Source organism: Micropterus dolomieu, unplaced genomic scaffold (genome assembly GCF_021292245.1).
Source record: "Micropterus dolomieu isolate WLL.071019.BEF.003 ecotype Adirondacks unplaced genomic scaffold, ASM2129224v1 contig_11340, whole genome shotgun sequence".
In the NCBI taxonomy this organism is placed as follows: Eukaryota; Metazoa; Chordata; class Actinopteri; order Centrarchiformes; family Centrarchidae; genus Micropterus; species Micropterus dolomieu.
The window spans coordinates 19,434-36,356 of record NW_025740326.1 but is presented as its reverse complement, the minus strand read 5'-3'; the positions used below and the strand labels follow the sequence as shown (position 1 = coordinate 36,356).

The 16,923-nt window shown below is 42.4% G+C and overlaps 2 protein-coding genes across 4 annotated transcripts in view; both read right to left on the bottom strand.

Moving 5' to 3' along the window:
- Positions 1 to 902: 902 nt before the first annotated feature.
- LOC123965797 (muellerian-inhibiting factor-like) lies at positions 903 to 4,500 on the bottom strand. Its single transcript, XM_046042146.1, has 7 exons — positions 4,339 to 4,500; positions 3,829 to 4,137; positions 3,576 to 3,745; positions 3,359 to 3,464; positions 3,187 to 3,286; positions 2,678 to 3,105; positions 903 to 1,938 (listed from the first exon to the last, which is right to left on the bottom strand). Exons 1-7 carry the CDS (start codon positions 4,457 to 4,459, stop codon positions 1,532 to 1,534), a joined length of 1,641 nt encoding a protein of 546 aa, XP_045898102.1. The 5' UTR covers positions 4,460 to 4,500; the 3' UTR covers positions 903 to 1,531.
- A 2,521-nt stretch (positions 4,501 to 7,021) lies between these two features.
- Positions 7,022 to 16,923, bottom strand: part of dot1l (DOT1-like histone H3K79 methyltransferase) — a 28,459-nt gene continuing 18,557 nt past the window's right edge. For 2 of the 3 annotated variants that reach the window (XM_046042143.1, XM_046042145.1), the window contains 5 exons: positions 14,885 to 15,510; positions 14,337 to 14,542; positions 13,952 to 14,025; positions 13,159 to 13,851; positions 11,812 to 12,460 (listed from right to left, as the gene is read on the bottom strand). In XM_046042143.1, coding sequence (XP_045898099.1) covers positions 11,814 to 12,460; positions 13,159 to 13,851; positions 13,952 to 14,025; positions 14,337 to 14,542; positions 14,885 to 15,510 — 2,246 coding nt within the window. In that variant the 3' untranslated portion in view covers positions 11,812 to 11,813. Of the gene's footprint in view, positions 11,480 to 11,811; positions 12,461 to 13,158; positions 13,852 to 13,951; positions 14,026 to 14,336; positions 14,543 to 14,884; positions 15,511 to 16,923 lie in introns of those variants that run through there. The other variant, XM_046042144.1, reaches the window with a different exon arrangement.

The following is a 16,923-nucleotide window of genomic DNA, read 5'->3' as shown; positions in this document are numbered from 1 at the left end:
TGTCTGAATGTTAGTTTCTGTTTGAGCACTTAGGCTCAGTGTATGAATGTGTGTGTGGATGCAGATGTAGTGTAAAAGCGCTAGAAAGAAATTAGAAAGGCGCTATACGGAGCATTTACATCATTGGGGGCAAGAGTCAGACAGGGACGCTGAAAGATGCCAGGGGTCACAGATATTTGTTGTCTCATTCAGAGCTATTGATGAGCTGTTTTCAGGGGCCCCAAAATTTCTAGCAGTGCCTGATTACCGATTTAGAATCCTAAATACGCTGTAATGTGTGAAAAGATAACAATGCATTACAAGTATGACTCCATTGCACCATATTACTACAATATGTCATATTTTACAAGGTCAAAGGTGATAATAATTATCAATCAATTTTCTTTGAAGGTTTATAGAGTCTTAAATCCACCAAGGTGCTTTCTGGGATCCTGACAGCATTTGTCTCTAGATGACGTCATCACCACCATCTGTCTCTCTGTTGTTCGTCCAAAGTGAACAAAGTCATAAATTAAACTATAAAATAATTTTTTAAAGGATTTCCCTTACGTACAACTAAGCAATACTGAAAAATCACAAAATGTACAATCTAATCCTTGAAGTGACCGTATAATTTATAAAGATATTTTCATCTTTTCTGTATTTATGTGGTTGTGTAATAAGTGGTTTTTGAACCAGACTGTGTTGTTTGTTCCCTGCTGTCTGCCTCCAGATTTCCATATGGGACAGTTTCATGTGGTGGTGGCGATCTGAAGAAGTTGGAGCGATACGAAGAAGAAAAAAGCCTATTGGCAACAAAGCAATCCTGAAACCCAAACCTAAACAATGATTTGTGTGCGGCTGTTTAAAGAAAAGTGAAGAGTCAACAAATGGATGTCATCAACCATCACAGACACACAGTCTTCAATATACTTTGCATTTAATAATATAAAGATACAGAACATTAATCAATTTTTGTTTGTATTGAAAAGAACACAATTTAATTAGTTTGGCAGGACATTCAACATTATGATACATATTTTAAATCACTCCATAAAATCTCCCTTTTAGTATCACTAATTTAGAAATGTCACCACCACATTGTAATATAATCATCATCAACAACTTGGTAGTTTTACAACAGTATTTTCAATGATTATTGGAATTTTAATTAAAACCACAAAAAGTGGTCTTGAATGAATGATAAGAGGTTTGATGATGATAATACTATATTTGGCTTACATGAAGACAAAGACCCACCCTCGAACACAATCGTTTTTGGTTTCAATACATTTGATTATTTGTAAGTGTGAGAAACACTGTGCTGTGTGCATCTACTGCAAATATTGTCTATATATGTGAAAGTATGTAGCATAAAGACACTTCTGTGAATTAATGTGCATTTACTCCCAGTGTATTAATACTGTGTGAATAAATAAATGACAGTATCGTAACATTTAAGTGATATGTTTCTAACTATGGTCAGTGACTGTTAAACCAAAGATGTAAAATATCTTTTGTGTCACAAGTACACTCCAAGAAGAAAACAGCTTTAGCGGCATCCACACTCCTTCGCTACCATATCTGGTTTAATGGAGAGGCTAGTCCCATGTTCATGCCAGTCCACCACCTCCAGGGCTTCATATGCCACAGGCACACAACACGGCGCCCGCTCGTCCACATTCTCACTCTCGATGTGGGAGTTGAGCAGGACGGCATGGTTGTTGGCATTGACCAGGGGGAAAGCACAAGAGCCATGGCAATTATTGATGTTGGCAGAGTTTGGACCCATGAGACGTCTTTCAAGGGACACAGTGAGGCTCCTCAGGCCACATATGTTGCCCCTCACTGGGTTGTTGGGGCCAGCTCTGGTAGCCCGCAGTCCTCTCTGCACCTCATACGTTCGGGCCACTGTCTTCAGGGCCTTCAGCAGAAGAAATGCACGGTACTGGCTGTCTCCTGTTCAATGCAGAAGAGGGAACAGAAGCATCAGTTAAAAAGTGGTAATAAGGGATACCTGATACCAAAGAAATCTAAAGTGGTATACAGTGTTATGATTAAGAGTACAAGAAGACTATTTAGATTTTATAATATTATTAATATTACTTAAAATAATGCATAATTATTTGAAATAGTTAGCTAAATGTAACTTGAAACAGATAAACAATTGAAATAGTTAGCTTATGTTAAAAGTAATACATGATTGAAATTACATAAGGAAGTGGATAAACAGTTAAAATAGCTTAATGTAACTTGAAATAGCTAAAAGCAATGGATAAATAACGGAAATAGTTAGCTAAATGTAGCTAATGGATAAACAGTCAAAATACATGGCTAAAAGTAATGGGTAAACAATTGAAATAGTTAGCTAAAAGTTGCTAATGGTAACTTAAACAGTTGAAATAAGTAGCTAACGTGGTTAAATGGTTAGAACAAACAATGGACAAATGGTTCGTCTTCTGTTGCTCAAAGTGGCAACTTAGTACTTTCAGTGCAAACTTAAACCGGCCAAAGCACTGACAGACCAATTGCATGAAAAAGTGTGTGAGTGTGTGTGTGTGTGTGTGTGTGCCATATATATATATATATATATATATACATATATATATGGAACATGACTTAAGGGGGTACTGGAGTTGTATGGTATGAGAGGGTTGTAGGGGTGTGTCTGGGAAGAACTGCTTCTTGTACACATCACCTGCTGCTGGTTCCTTCGCTGGCAAAGCACTAAGTTCTTTGAGCCTCCCCAGCCTCTCCGTGGCTCTGTGACCGACCTCCTCCTCCCTTATTACCTCCATTATCTGCATCACAGTATGCTCCAACATCTGCCTGAGCTCCTCCAACAGTGCAGGAGACAGGGCCAACTCTCCGTGCACCTGAAACATGGAGCACCAGTTGGAGAAGGAGAAGAAGGTGGGGGCCGAGGAGTTCATTAGTCCTGCCAGCAGGGCCTCGCTGGAGGATAAGCCTAGTGTCAGTGGAGGCAGGGACTGTAAGGAGTCCAGCCTGACAGGAGAGGACTCGGGCTGGTCCTGAGGCTGGACATCACCCAAGAACCGCTTCAGCTCACAGAGGAAGGAGGAGGTCTGTGACGAGGCCGGGGAGGAACCTGAAACATGTGTATATCTGGGAAAGAGAGTCAAAAATGTTAGAGCACGACTAACTATAGTTGGTAAAATAAGCAGGGAACGTGAAAGCTAAGAAAACCTTGTATCAGTTCCTGTTTCCCCAGAGAAAAGCAGAAGTGGACTCATGGTGAAGTTACTTCCTGATTTTCCACCAATAAGGATGTCTTTCAGGCTTTGTTCTGCAAAGAGAGGAACTGTGAGGAGAGTGCACATGAAACAAGAAATCATGTCTTACGCGTATTGTATCTTACTCATCTCAGGGGATTTTGTCTCAACAGAAATCCTCCATTTCTGGTGAACATCTGATGCTTTTCCTGTCAGCATTATGTACTGTGTTTCTCCTGAAATGCACACAGACTAGAAAGCACAATAAATATATCTATGACAAAAATCACATTCAGCAGATTTCCAGTGGAAACTCGGGACAGGTTTTCATTCATGCATTATTCACACCAGGCCTTTTTATACCTGTGTGTTAGGATGCAGTGACTGACTAGTGAAAGTGACGTCCAGGTTTCTTCCTGTGAGGGGACTTTCAAACGCCAAGAGCAGCACAGGGTTCAGCTTGAGCAAAGGTGACTGTGGGAGGTCAAAGGTGAACTTAAGCGCTCCTCTCTTGTCTTCCTCTGCCAGGAGCACTGATATAACATACACAACATGCCATAAGATGGGGGGAAAAAACATTAAAACAAAAACTATTGCAATCTGAGAGCACTGTTACCTCCAGCTGGTTGCAAAACCTCCAATCCATTTATCTGGTTTCTGTTTGTTTCCTTAGCAAGATCTAATAAGGCCGAGCCTGATGAATTTTCAGATACTGTGCAGATTCCAAACAGGGCCAAACTGAAGTTTGTGAGTTCACCGTCATTCCCCACATCACGCAATGCTGCGAATATGTCATGCACGAAGCACAGTGCATGGTGAGGGATGTGTTGAGAAACGGTGGAGGCTGATGAGGTCTCTGTTGATGGGAAGGTGTGCTCTGCATTTTCTATTTCCAAACCATCTGTGGTCTCTGTGTGGTGGACTCCTTTGATTGAATTGGAAAAAGAACAAATTACATTACACACAGAAAAAAACAGGAAAGCTAGGAGGGGGAACCACATGCAAACAATCCAATTTTAGCTCAAAACACAGTAATTGACAGCAACATCAAATGTAGAGGCATTGCATGAAGATTAATGCACAACTTTTAAGAGATTTAGTTGGTTTAAATTGAGCTAAATCTGACCTGTTATTGTGGGGCCGTGGGCCGGGATAAGTGGCCGTCCATGTGAGACCTGCAGGGCCACACAAAGCCTGGTCCAGCACAGCATCAACGCTCCATAGTAGAAGACATTCAAAACCAACATACTGCACTGTCTGTGTGCCTGTGTGGTCAGACCCCTTCACTATCGCTTGTTTTGAATGGGTCAAACTCATGAGGGTGGGAGTTATATCCTCCCACATTCCCTTCTCACTAACTGGGGATGAGCCTGCCAAAGTAGGAATATCACGTGTCCTTGATGATTTAGACTGTAGATTATATTTGAGATGTCTGCTGCACATGTAGGTGCTTTATTCACCTTCAGAAGGCAGTTTTGTTGGTTTGGATACACACTGAACCCCCCTGTCTGACTCTGATTACTGGAGGTAAATCCTTCGCTGTCTAAAACACATGATTCCTCAAGCTGTAAAGTGAGAGGTGTTGTTTTAATCCTTCAAGGTTGTAAAGGTGGATTAAAGGAATAATTTGACATTTTGGGAAATACACTTATTCGCTTTTGAGAGTTAACTCAGATGACAAGATCGATACCACACTCATGCCTGCACGTGTATACTGAGCAAAATTATAAATGCAACACTTTTGTATTGTTCACAAATCTGTCAAAATCTGTGTTAGTGAGCACTTCTCCTTTGCCGAGATAATCTATCCACCTCACAGGTGTGGCATATCAAGATGCTGATCAGACAGCATGGGTATAGCACAGGTGTGCCTTAGGCTGTCCACAATAAAAGGCCACTCGAAAATGTGCAGTTCCATCACACAGCACAATGTCACAGATGTTGCAAGTTTTGAGGGAGCGTGCAATAGGGATGCTGACTGCAGGAATGTCAACCAGAGCTTTTGCCCGTGAATTGAATGTTCATTTCTCTACCAAAGCCGTCTCCAAAGGCGTTTCAGAGGATTTGGCAGTACATCCAACCGGCCTCACAATGGATTTGAATGGAATTGTCTCGGCAAAGGAGAAGTGCTCACTAACAGATTTGTGAACAATATTTGAGAGAAATAGGCCTTTTGTGTACATAGAGAAAGTCTTAGATCATTGAGTTCAGCTCATGATGAATGGGGGCAAAAACAGTTCAGTGTATTTGTGGGACAGATATGACAGTTGTATCAATCTTCTCATCTAACTCTTGAGAAGCAAAATATTCAATCAAGCTCTCACAGTAATGAGTCAGCCTTTTATGAAATGATTCCTTTGAACTGCTCTTTGTTGTGAGAAAAGATTTAAATTTTTTAGATTTAGTTCATGGCAGGCATTCTTGTTAGTTTGTTCCAGTTCATTGCTGACTTGTTCTTGGTCAGACTGTGACTGAAACAATACAAAATCATTCAGAGCATTTCATCCTAACGAATGTGTACAATGTTATCTGCTTTCATTCATGTTAGAAGGGGAAAAACAGTGAATAAAGTCCTGCTCTCAGAAACCTGAAATCTGATTCCTTTCAAAGAGCCGCTGTACTCCCATCACTTTTCTCACAGCTGCAGTCTTGTTTTGTAGACAGTCAAGGTCTCGGAGCTGTTTAGTAGCATTGTATCCCAAGAGATAAAGCCGAGGCTCATTCTTCTACATCAGAAATCTTCAGTGAGGAATGACAAGAACTGTTTGTTATTCTCCAATGGCTGCTACATGTTATCAACATCAGAACATTTTTTGGCAGATAACACAGCATCCCAAAATCTTGCAGACAACCACGTGAGGTGATTTCTTTATGTCTAAACTGTGGGAATCAGGGCCTGTATTCAACATTTAAATGAAAACATACATCTTTAATCTGGTGTAACTACATATTTCTACTCTGAGAATTTAGTAAAGAACTTTGGAAGTGTCTATCACTATCTAATAATACTATATAACTACCAGGAGCCAGTGTCTTTTGAATGTGTTATTTTCATGTGGGTCCAGGTGAAAAGCTTCACTATACAGACTTGTTGAGACCTTACAGGCATTTTGGCACAAAAACAAGTGCATACCTCTCTAAATTGTGGTACTTGGAGCGCTGGCTATTTGTGAAAGGTAAAAATGCAACAGCACCACATGAAAAACAATTTTCAAATGTTCATTTCAATTAAGCTTGATAGGAACAAAAGGTGACCGAGCATTTGCTGTCAGAGCCCCAAGGCTCTGGAGGCTGGCAGGGTCGGCTTCTTCCTTCAAATCTCTTTTAAAAACTCACTTTTACCGGAAAGCATATCCAGATTTTATCTGAGCTGCCACTCGTTTTACTATTCCTGCCCTATCGTTCTTATCACTTTGTTTCCTTGTCTCATCTTCCATATGTCCTACTGAACATATTTGTTATACTCTGTGATCTTTGTTCTTATATTCTGTATTTTACCCCCCTGTATCTTATTACCCACATGGTTATTTGTTTTTGCATTTTAAGTGTGATTTGTTGTGAAGCACTTTGTACTCTGATAAGTGCTATATAAATAAAGCTTATTATTATTATAAATACAGTTGGCTCATTATGATAACCATGCAAAATGTTATTTTTAGCACTGGCCTTTTATTTTACTAGTTCATTTCAAAATAAGACAACACATATTTGGTCAAAGTTATGCAGCGTAAACTTTAGCAAGATCTACTAGTCTTCCCTGAGGGAAAACAGAATACAATCAGACACAAACACCACTACACACAATAAAATTAATTCAAATATTATGAAACTTTTTTTATTAATAATCAAAACGCAGAAAAAAAACATTAATTCCATTTGTTTCATTATAACATCTTAGGATAAAAGCACCAACATCAAACAGTGACAATTTCTATCATGAAAACCCAGGGCCTTTTGGAAAGTAGGTTTGCCGTTATTGCACCTCAAACCTGCCCTGGCTTCACCGACCAGAGATCACTATACACTTGCTGTAGGTCACGTGTGTCCAGTGTCAGTTTACCTCCCAGATAATGGGAAGAACCCCAACAAAGGACAGCGGACCTCCTTCTTAGAGACTCAAATCTAGACAGAGGCAATTGTGAGATGAGGAAGATGCTGAAGGTGTAGCCATTTCACAGCTTCTCGAGATCAGACCGACTCATAAAGCTTTATAAAGCTGGATTTCACTGGAGAGGCTGGATGTATGTGGCAGCGAGAATGAATCTGAGGAGACCTGACAAGACGGCTGGCAAATTTTACCTGGAAATATGCTTAACTGAGAGGTTGTCCTGGTCCTGAGTTGGGTTAGAGAGGGACTTCATCATGCCACAGGATGGTGAATAGGTTTGTGACATGTAGTAGTTTAAGGAGAATTGTTTACATCATTTCAAGCAATCTGGGAAGTTCCTGAGTTTAGACCTTTGGCAGGATTTAGAGTAAACAGCCTCGACTGCAAAGCTCTCACAGATTAACAATAATGCACCAGGATGGGAGCCTGCTGGAGAACTGCATAGAAACGTTAATTCAAATCATGCGCACACACCAAAGGACTTGAATAACAGCACCTCACCCCATTGACTGATTGTACGAGTAGCTACAAAACTGGTTTAAAATATGTAATGAATGTAACTTTTGCCATTCTCACAAACCATTCCCACTTACACATACACCACACCGCCCCTCCAGGTTAGAGAAACATCCGTATGTTAGATTGGACCATGAGAAAGCCGCCAGGCAAGCTCGTGTTGAAGATTATTAAACCATAAAACCCTGCAGCACAACAGGAGAAGAGTAGTATTTATCAATAGCTGCAATTTCCTTGTTTTAAGTGAAGGAGAGCACCGTGCTGTCTGTCTGACTAGTAGTATTAAAAACTGACAAGAATCTGAAGACAATTAAAAGCATAACATGTAACTGCAATTGTATCAAACACCAAGAATAAGAAAATCAAAACAGCATCAACAATAGTTACAAAAGACCTCTCAGTGCTGGTAACAAATGGACTACAGTCTCTAATTATGTCCTAAAATGACTTTCTTCTTCTCACTTAAACACTCTCAGGTGAGAAACACATTTGTGTTTGCAGAGTGAGTGCACAGGACAGGAGTTTACAATAAAGCTTCGATTATTAGTCTACTCTTCCCTTAGATATGCGCTGGCAAGTGGAGGAAAAAAGCGTGCGCGCGCACACACACAAACTGAGCTTAAGTGTAGTCCCACTATCAGGAAAAAGGGAAGCTTGGCTGTTCGCACTCCCAACCAAGTGATGAGCGTACATACCCTAACACAAGTGTTTTACATCAGCATGTCTTTGCAATTACACAATATGCTCACATTTCAAGGCATGGCCTTGACAAAGACATGTAAGACATCTAAAGACAGACAGTGTGTGTAAGAGGTTGACACGTAGTTTTCTATGCACCAGTAAAGTTTGTAAAATCTGAATTGCCATTGTTTGGAAACAGAAGCACCATTTTTCCTGCAGAATCTGGGTTGGTAAAAAAAAAAAAAAAAAAAAAAAAAAAAAAAAAAAAAGAAGGAAAAACAAAGATGTGAAAACATCTGATAAAAGTGATGACAGTTCTAGTGCTGGAATCTAGTTGTGTTCAAGCCACAGCACCTTTGTTTGTCTGCGTTAAATACACACTGCTTTTGAGTTTCTAGTTCTGTGGTGTGTGTATATCACAGGGATTCAGGTGCTGTTGTGCCACCATGTTGTTAGGCACCATATGTTAAGATCCTGTGGTGGCAATGCTCGACACTCCTTGGCTTCAAGCCTCCTGTTTGACAGGCTGAGTTTAAGGTCACAATGCCAGCACCAAAACACCCTTACTCACACATATATATATATATATATATATAGATATATATATACTCATATATAGACTGTTTATAGATACATATTTATATACCTTTCTGTTTATGATGAAGAGACATGTACAAGGAAAACAAAGAGTTATGTACAAAAACAGTGTGTCTTGTTCACTAACAGATAAGCAGCTCGCTTTTGAGAGCAAAGCGGGCTGACTTGTTTAAACTGTGGCGTGAGAAACATGAACAGGTCCTCATACCTGTTTACTCAGACTCTGAGCCAGCTGTTGCAGAGTAGTTTTATCTGCAGGTGGTGTCTACAGTTGCACACTAGGCATTCAAAGGACCAGACGATAGCATATTAAATATGAGAAAAGAAATGCCAAGAAAAGGCTTTACAAATGTCCCTGTGTACAGCACCAAGTATTGGATTTGTTTTTGATGTTTTCACTATAGAATAAATAAGATCAGGTACAGTCCAAATGTAGCACCATTGTTTTCAGACTGTGAGTCAAGTACACACACTATTGCATTCTACGATGTCAACACATTTCAGGATTTAAAAGAAATACAAATACCAAGGCAAACAGAGAGACTGACAGCATAAATATAATAATCTAAATTATACACATCTATACAGTCGGAGAATGAATCACATTCACAGTACAAACATTGTTTACAAAAAACCACAATCAAATAAGCAAACAAAAAGGTGTGAAGACAGTCCAGTAGTTTGTTGTTGTTGTTATGGGTGTTTTCTCAGTGTGTGAGGATTTGCATGCACGTGTGTGTACGTGTGCGTGTTTGCATGACTGAAGTCCACATACATGTGAGTCCTAAACATTTGCTTAAACCTGTATTTCCCAACAGCAGAGATAAATATGAATATTTTTAGCTTAAGAAGAGTTAAAAATTCCTGCTTTAAGAATATTTCTGCTGCGGTCCCACATAGTAGTGTGATTTACCAAATTGACTGAAGAAGAAAATGTTAATAAATACAGAAATTGGCTGATTCTTCTGTGGTTTTACTGGAATTCTTTTACACCTGGATTCAGCTTCACTAAACATTAACAGAGTGGCCACAACTCTTTGACAACAATGGGCGGCTGACTTTGTCTACATCTCATTAAAGGAAATTCATGGGGTCATTTAAAAAAAAAATAAAAATGAAAGTGTACTCTGCTCTGCATTATTGGCACCCCTTGAAATGTTGCTAAATCACAGTACTGTCAAAATGAGGCTGAAATCAGAACACTGTTGTGTGTTCAGACTTCAAGTCACTGATAATCTTCCATATTCTTCAGTAAATTGGTTTATAGAATGTTAAATATTCCTGATTACTGTCACAAAATACCAAAAAGCTCCTTTTAGAAGTAAATCAACTTTCACTGATATGTTAAATAGCTGATATCAGAAGAGAAACACTGAACCACACCTGAAGAACAATTTTAATCACGTGAACTTAATTAATTTTGCTCCAGTTAGTGGCAAAGACAGAAAATATTAGTTTTGTGTGCCAAAACGGGCAGCCCGAACATAATTATACAATTTTTGTACCACTTTACTTTTATGTAAAGGGACTTAACAGTAAGAAACCCACATTTTTAACTTTTTTTAAATATGAAAATGTTATAAATCATTTAACATAATCAAGAGTTTAAGGGGTGTCAACAAACCAGCCAGGACCTGTACATCTTCTGCTACATGAATAACTGTATCTTACGGTCCAGTGTGCAGTTTGACCAAAAGTTCCTCATCTTGCAAGAAAAACTGAATTTCACTGAAGGAAGAAAACAGAGACAAGAAAGCACGCATGCAGAGAGGCAAAACTGCATGACATCTGAGCAGAGTTCGGTGAAACTGGTCTGTCTGTGTGTGTGTGTGTGTTGAGCACATGCACTCATATGAAGTGAAACTTTCGACATGACACATGAGATTCAGCTCAAAAAAGGTGGGCTGTGTGCTTCCATCTGTTGTTAAATGTTACATTAAATCATTGAAAACTGATCATTATGCCGAACACGAGTTGCTAAAATAGTGACTATGACATAAAATGACACACTATCATACTACTGAGCACCTTAATGTTAAACCAGGTATCTTAATTAGTTCATTCAGCGCTGGGCAGCAGCCAGTACAAATATCCATGTAGGAAAACATTTCAACACCCCACACATAAACACGACCAGTCCCTATGAATTCTGCTCAATGTGACCATAGTGGTGGTTTGTGTGTGCGTGTGTGCGTGCGTGCGTATATGTGTGAGTGTGTATGTGTGATCCCAGTACAGAAGCCGTTCTTGGAGGCGGTTGGGTAGTGCAGACATTTTGAAGCACCAGAGAGTGAGGAGAGTGCCTTCATCCACACCTGGACATTTGCATAGTTTATTTTATGTTGAGGTAGTTTTAGTCAATTACCTGAAACGCCAAAGAAGACAGAAAAAGACATCATGAGTGATTGTATGGCTGACAGATTCTACACAGCAATGAACAAATGAGTGAAAACACTATTAAATCCTGTGGCTTTCACAATCCAGCACAGTTTGTATACTTTAAATCTATCACCAAAGAATCGACTTACCTTGTTCAATCAGAACAACAGCTTGTGGGAGCACAGGAAAAACAGGACTCCTGTTTTGTTTGTCCTCCCTACCAGTCTTTCACTCTCATTCTCTCCCTCTTTCCACTCTCTGCCCTTCCCCTCTCCATCCTTCCCCCTTTTCCCTAACCCCCCCCCCCCTTCCCCCAAACCCTATCTAGGTCGGGAGCCAGGGAGCTGGGAGCTGGTGTAGGTACCGTGCATGCTCTGAGTCCTCCACATGCTCCCGCCACCACCTGAGCTGCTAGCCGGTGGTGGAGGGGGCAGCCGAGGGGAGTAGTGCACTGCGAATGGACGCGAGGACGAGGAGGAAGTTGACAGAGAGGAAGAGGAGAGGGAAGCAGTGGCGGCGACAGCAGAGACAGAAGCAGAGGCAGTGGAGGAGATGGAGAGAGAGAGGGATGACTGTGCTCTCTGGTGGTGGAGGGAGGAGTGGGAGAGACGGGAGGAGTGGAGGGAATCTGATCGAGAGGAAGGCGGGGCGTCGGAGTGCGCGGGTGCCGAGGATGAGGGGATGCTGTGCAGGGGCGGAGGAGGGGGCAGGGAGAGCATGGGAGGAGAGGGGCTGTGCAGGACCGACTGGATGCGGCTGTGCTGGGCCTGGGAGAGGGAGAGGGGGAGAGGTGAGGACACGGAGGCCAGGCGCGTGGAGGCTTGTTGGGGAGTGGTGTGCTGCTGCGTTTGGGAGGAGGTGGAGGAAGAGGAGGAGAGACTGAGCAGAGAGCTGAGGCCTCCAGAGGTGGGCAGCGTCACCCCAAACTGATGGGAGGACACTGTGGGAACCACGTGGTGAAATATACCTGCAAATCATACAGCAGAAATGAAGGGAGGGGGAGGGCGAGAGAGTGGAGACAGAGGGAAGAGGGAGCAGATAAAAGTGGCGAAGAGAGCGAGAAAGAGGGGGACAAAGAGAGAAGCAGGGGCTGAGCCAGGTTGTGAATAGCGCCAAGCGACTCTTCGACAAGCACACAGAAAGCAAACAGAGTCAGTCCACTGTGACTATTATTAACCAAATCAAATGGCCAATTTAAGATCAGGGACATAAAACATACTTATTTTAGCTGAATTGATTTCTGGGTTGATTTCTGCTTCCAAGTGAAATGACTCTGACGTACAGATACACCCACAGAAAATGACAATGTAGTGATGTAATAGTTACATAAAACACGTTATTAATTCAGGGTCAATCACAGATTTGAAGACAAATCAATGGTTCCAATTTTTCTATTTTCAACATTTTTGTTATGCTTTCATTCTGCTAAAACGCAGCATTTTCCAAGGGTGTTTCCAACTGCAGCACTCAAGCAGCCAGACCACATCAAAGCGAGGCAGTGAGGCAGACAGAAAGACAGCAGCGTTGGACCTCCACTTACCTGGCTCTATTAGCAGGCCAATTCCCTCGGACTATTCCTCACTAGCTAAGACTATGACCCCGCTCTTGACCAAAGATACTGAGGTTAAACTTTACATGATCAGTTAAGTCACTATTGTTTCTCACCTCCAGCCGCTCCCCCTGCCAGCCCAGCAGTGGAGAAGCTTCCCAGGGCAGAGTGTCCGTTGACGAGCCGCGGGGTCCCACTCACCGTAGATCCGCCTGTCTGGGCCCCAAACAAGGTCTGTAAGACTGAGGCCCCTCCGAGTGGGAACTGAGACCCCAGGTACTGGCCCACAGATGATCCCGTGGTCGAGGAAACTGCTACAGGACTGCCTCCCACCTTCCCACTCAGGATACCCCCTCCACTGCTGGCAGCAGCAGATATGAAGAGGTTCTGACTGGCCAAGCTGCCGCTGGTCTTCAGCTCCCAGTCACGAGGGGCCTTCTGCTTCTGGAGGGCCTGGCGTTGGTCTGAACCACAGCCTCCCTGGACACCTCCACCACCACCGCTGCTTCCACCCCGGGGCCCTGCCTCCTGACTGAGGAAGGGTTTGGGGTTCATGTAGTTGGACGACTCTCCATCACTCCCTCTCCTCACCTGCTGATGCTGCTGTTTGTGGTCAGAATCTGAGTCTGTACCCCGGCCCGAACCCCCCATGCCGAATGGAGAGCCCCCCTGTCTCAGGTCAGAGTTGGGTTGCTTGGGGTCAGAAATGGGCGAAAAGGTGGCTTTCCACTTGCTGGTAGATGACAAGGAGGATGAAGAGGAGGCTTCACTACCTGTGCTGTTACCACTGCTGCTCCCAGATTTCCTGCCTAGTAAAAAACAAACAATAAAAACAACAGAGGTCGGCATTAAGCAGCTAAAGTGCAAAATTAAGTTTTTATTTTAACAAGTGACATTTTCTTTTCTTACCTCTTTCACTATCCCCTAGTCTACCAGGTCCGTTTCTGCTCTCCAAGGATATCGTAGCTATTTTCCTTTCAATTCTAGAGAAAAAGAACAATTAACAATGAAACTAAAGAAAAACAACAAATAATAACCACACAAACACAGCTGTACATGTGGCTCAGAAATGTGTGCCTGTCCTGTGAAATCTGCAACAGAACTGAGGCAATCAAAAGGCATGGTGTCATATTTTAGAATTAGAATAGAAAACAAGGAAAATACTATACTTAATTTATATACTTTATATACTTATAATTTGTTAGTAAGCCCTGCAGCTGTAGTGAAGACCAAATAGGAGCTCAGCAGGTACTCTGTTGTTACTCTCATATTCATATTACAATGACTATATTACCGTGAACTGGAGCTGTCGGCAGGGTATCCTGAATCCTCATCATCAGAGCTGGGGGCTGAGGAGTAACGGCCTGTGCCATTGAGCTCCAGGGGGCGCTCTCTCTTTAAGATGGGAGGCTGGTCCAGGTCCGGCACAGTGGGGCTCCGACTAGATTGCTCTGGGGAAGATATGGCAGAGATCTCCAGAGGCTGGTTGATGTTGTTCACCTGTTTGGGACAAGGGGACATGCAAATGACACCCAGATGATACCAGGTAATAAAAGCAGGTCTTGTGATGTCCCCGTAAGGTCTAATAATTCAAATACTGTACATGGCCAAGGACTTAAAACTCTGGTGACACCTCTTCCTTTTTAAAACATGTTGCTTCAGATCATTGGTAGCATCAATCTAATATTCAATGATAGTCCAATGATAAACATGCTGGATATTTTTACAAGTTGCACGACCTAATTAAATCACATTAAATAAATAAAAAAATGGATCCTTAAAAATCAATATGATATATGAGGTCCTGTCAGTTTTCTCTCTTCCTTGTTTTTACTGACTCACCATGGAGTTAATGTTGAGTGGTGAACCCGAGGAGTGGTTGTTGGAGCTGAGCCCGGGGAATGACCTCCTCTTTGGGGAACCGCTGGCCGTGACAGCCACTGCAGAGCTGCGTTTCCTTCTGCCCCTCTTACGTCCCTCTTGAGCGCCGAGGCTGTGAGACGAGTGTGATGACGACGTATGCGTGGGTGTGTGAGTGTGCTGTGTGCTGGGGGACAGGTGGTGGTGGTTTCCATGGTTACTGTGGTACCCCTGCTTGGCTGAGTTGCCGGTGTGATGGTGGAGGCGTGATCCTCCGGCCGCGCTGCCTCCACTGCCTGATGAAGAGGAAGACGAGGACGAAGAGGAGGAAGAAGAGAAAAAGATTCTCCTCCGCAGTTCAGTGTCCTGGGGCTCCATGTCGGATTCACCGCCCTGGTTATCCTGTCCATCTTCTGGAAGAATCCGCGGGGGGCCATCTGCATACTGGAGCACCCCTCCAGTGCTGAGTGGGGGGCTCTGGATGGGACCTCCTCGGCCCATTGGTCCCATCAAAGGTGTGTTGGTGTGTGGAGGGGGTGATGAAGAAGCACCATTATGGTCCTCAGGATGGGGACCTCCATTCATCAGCCCTGAGCTGGATGAATATCCTAAAGAGAGACAGTTAATGGTTAAGGGTGCACAGGAAGAGCAGCCAGTCAAGTATCAAATTAAACAACATTATTAATGCACTTTATTAGTCATAAATAAGCCACAGAGCATTCAGTGGAAACCTCTTACAGAGATCATGTCTGTCCGGGTCAAATTGATCCCTATCAGCCTCTAATTGACATGTGTATATTTATTACATGAATATAAAGCAATGAAACAGTCAGTTTCGCTATTTACTGATGTGTATCGACTGTTTCAAAATACAGTACAGCTGTTTCAAACGCTTTTCAAATTAGTGTACTGTGCACAATTTCAATACACTATACAGTTATACAGTACTGTATATGGTTTACTGCTGTTTACAAATACAGTAATATCAGTAGTGTAAATAGGCTACTAAGCCACAGCTTGGCAGTGGTTTCTGTGCATTTCAAAATTTGGAACAATCCTGAAAATAAACTGTAGGCTGTCAAAGCCGAACGAGTTTGAAAACAAACGTATTCATAAAATAAAAAAAACAAATTCTCAACAATCACATCAACAAAAAAAAAAGAGGCTACCTCTGTTTTGTGTGTCAGCTCTGCAATGCCTGGAAAAGTCATTTCACAAACTTGTCCACTGATGCCTGGATCATGGTTCTGTCCAAAACCAAGTTCACTTTTTTTGCAAAGTACAAAGGTCAAAGTTATTGAAACCGACAGCAGATGAGTCTTTGAAGTGCAGATTGCATTCCTCATCTTAGCCCGGGACGACACTCCTCTTCTTCCTCCTCTTCCTCCTCCTCATTGCCGGCAAAGCGCTCTCTCACCTCCGGGATGCTGTCCTCATCAGTAACAGGCCTCGATACAGGGGTGCTGTCATTAGTTGCAATCCACTGCTCAAACTCCTTGGTGCTGATCTTGGCAAGTGTATCAAGAGTTTCCAGTTCCTCCTCTGGAGACATGACCAGATCTCCTTTCCTCAAGCAATTTCTTATTATTGAGGCCCGCACATCAGCCCATGTCTCCTGAAGCATGAAAATAGCATCTCCACAAGACAGATAGGTCTTCATGTCATTCATCGCGTGTCACTGTGCGAGCCTCAGCATCCTCCCCGTGCAATTACTTAAGGACAATGTTCTCTCTCTTAATGTTCTTCTCTCTAAATCGCTCAAACCAGCCTACGGAAACTTTGAAACTGTCCTCTCCGAGGCTCACTGCCAATTCTTCTACCTTTCTCCTCACTAAAAGGCCCACTCAAGGGGGCATTATGTGACTGGGTGTAATCGTTCCACTTGACAGCCATAGATGTTTCCCCTGTGCAAATTCGTTTTTGGTCTCCATCACTATGACTGTTTCTTGTTGTTTGAATAGACTACACAAGGTAGCGTGAGGAACACCAAGTTTAGCTGCCATTTTTTAACTTAGAGAAAA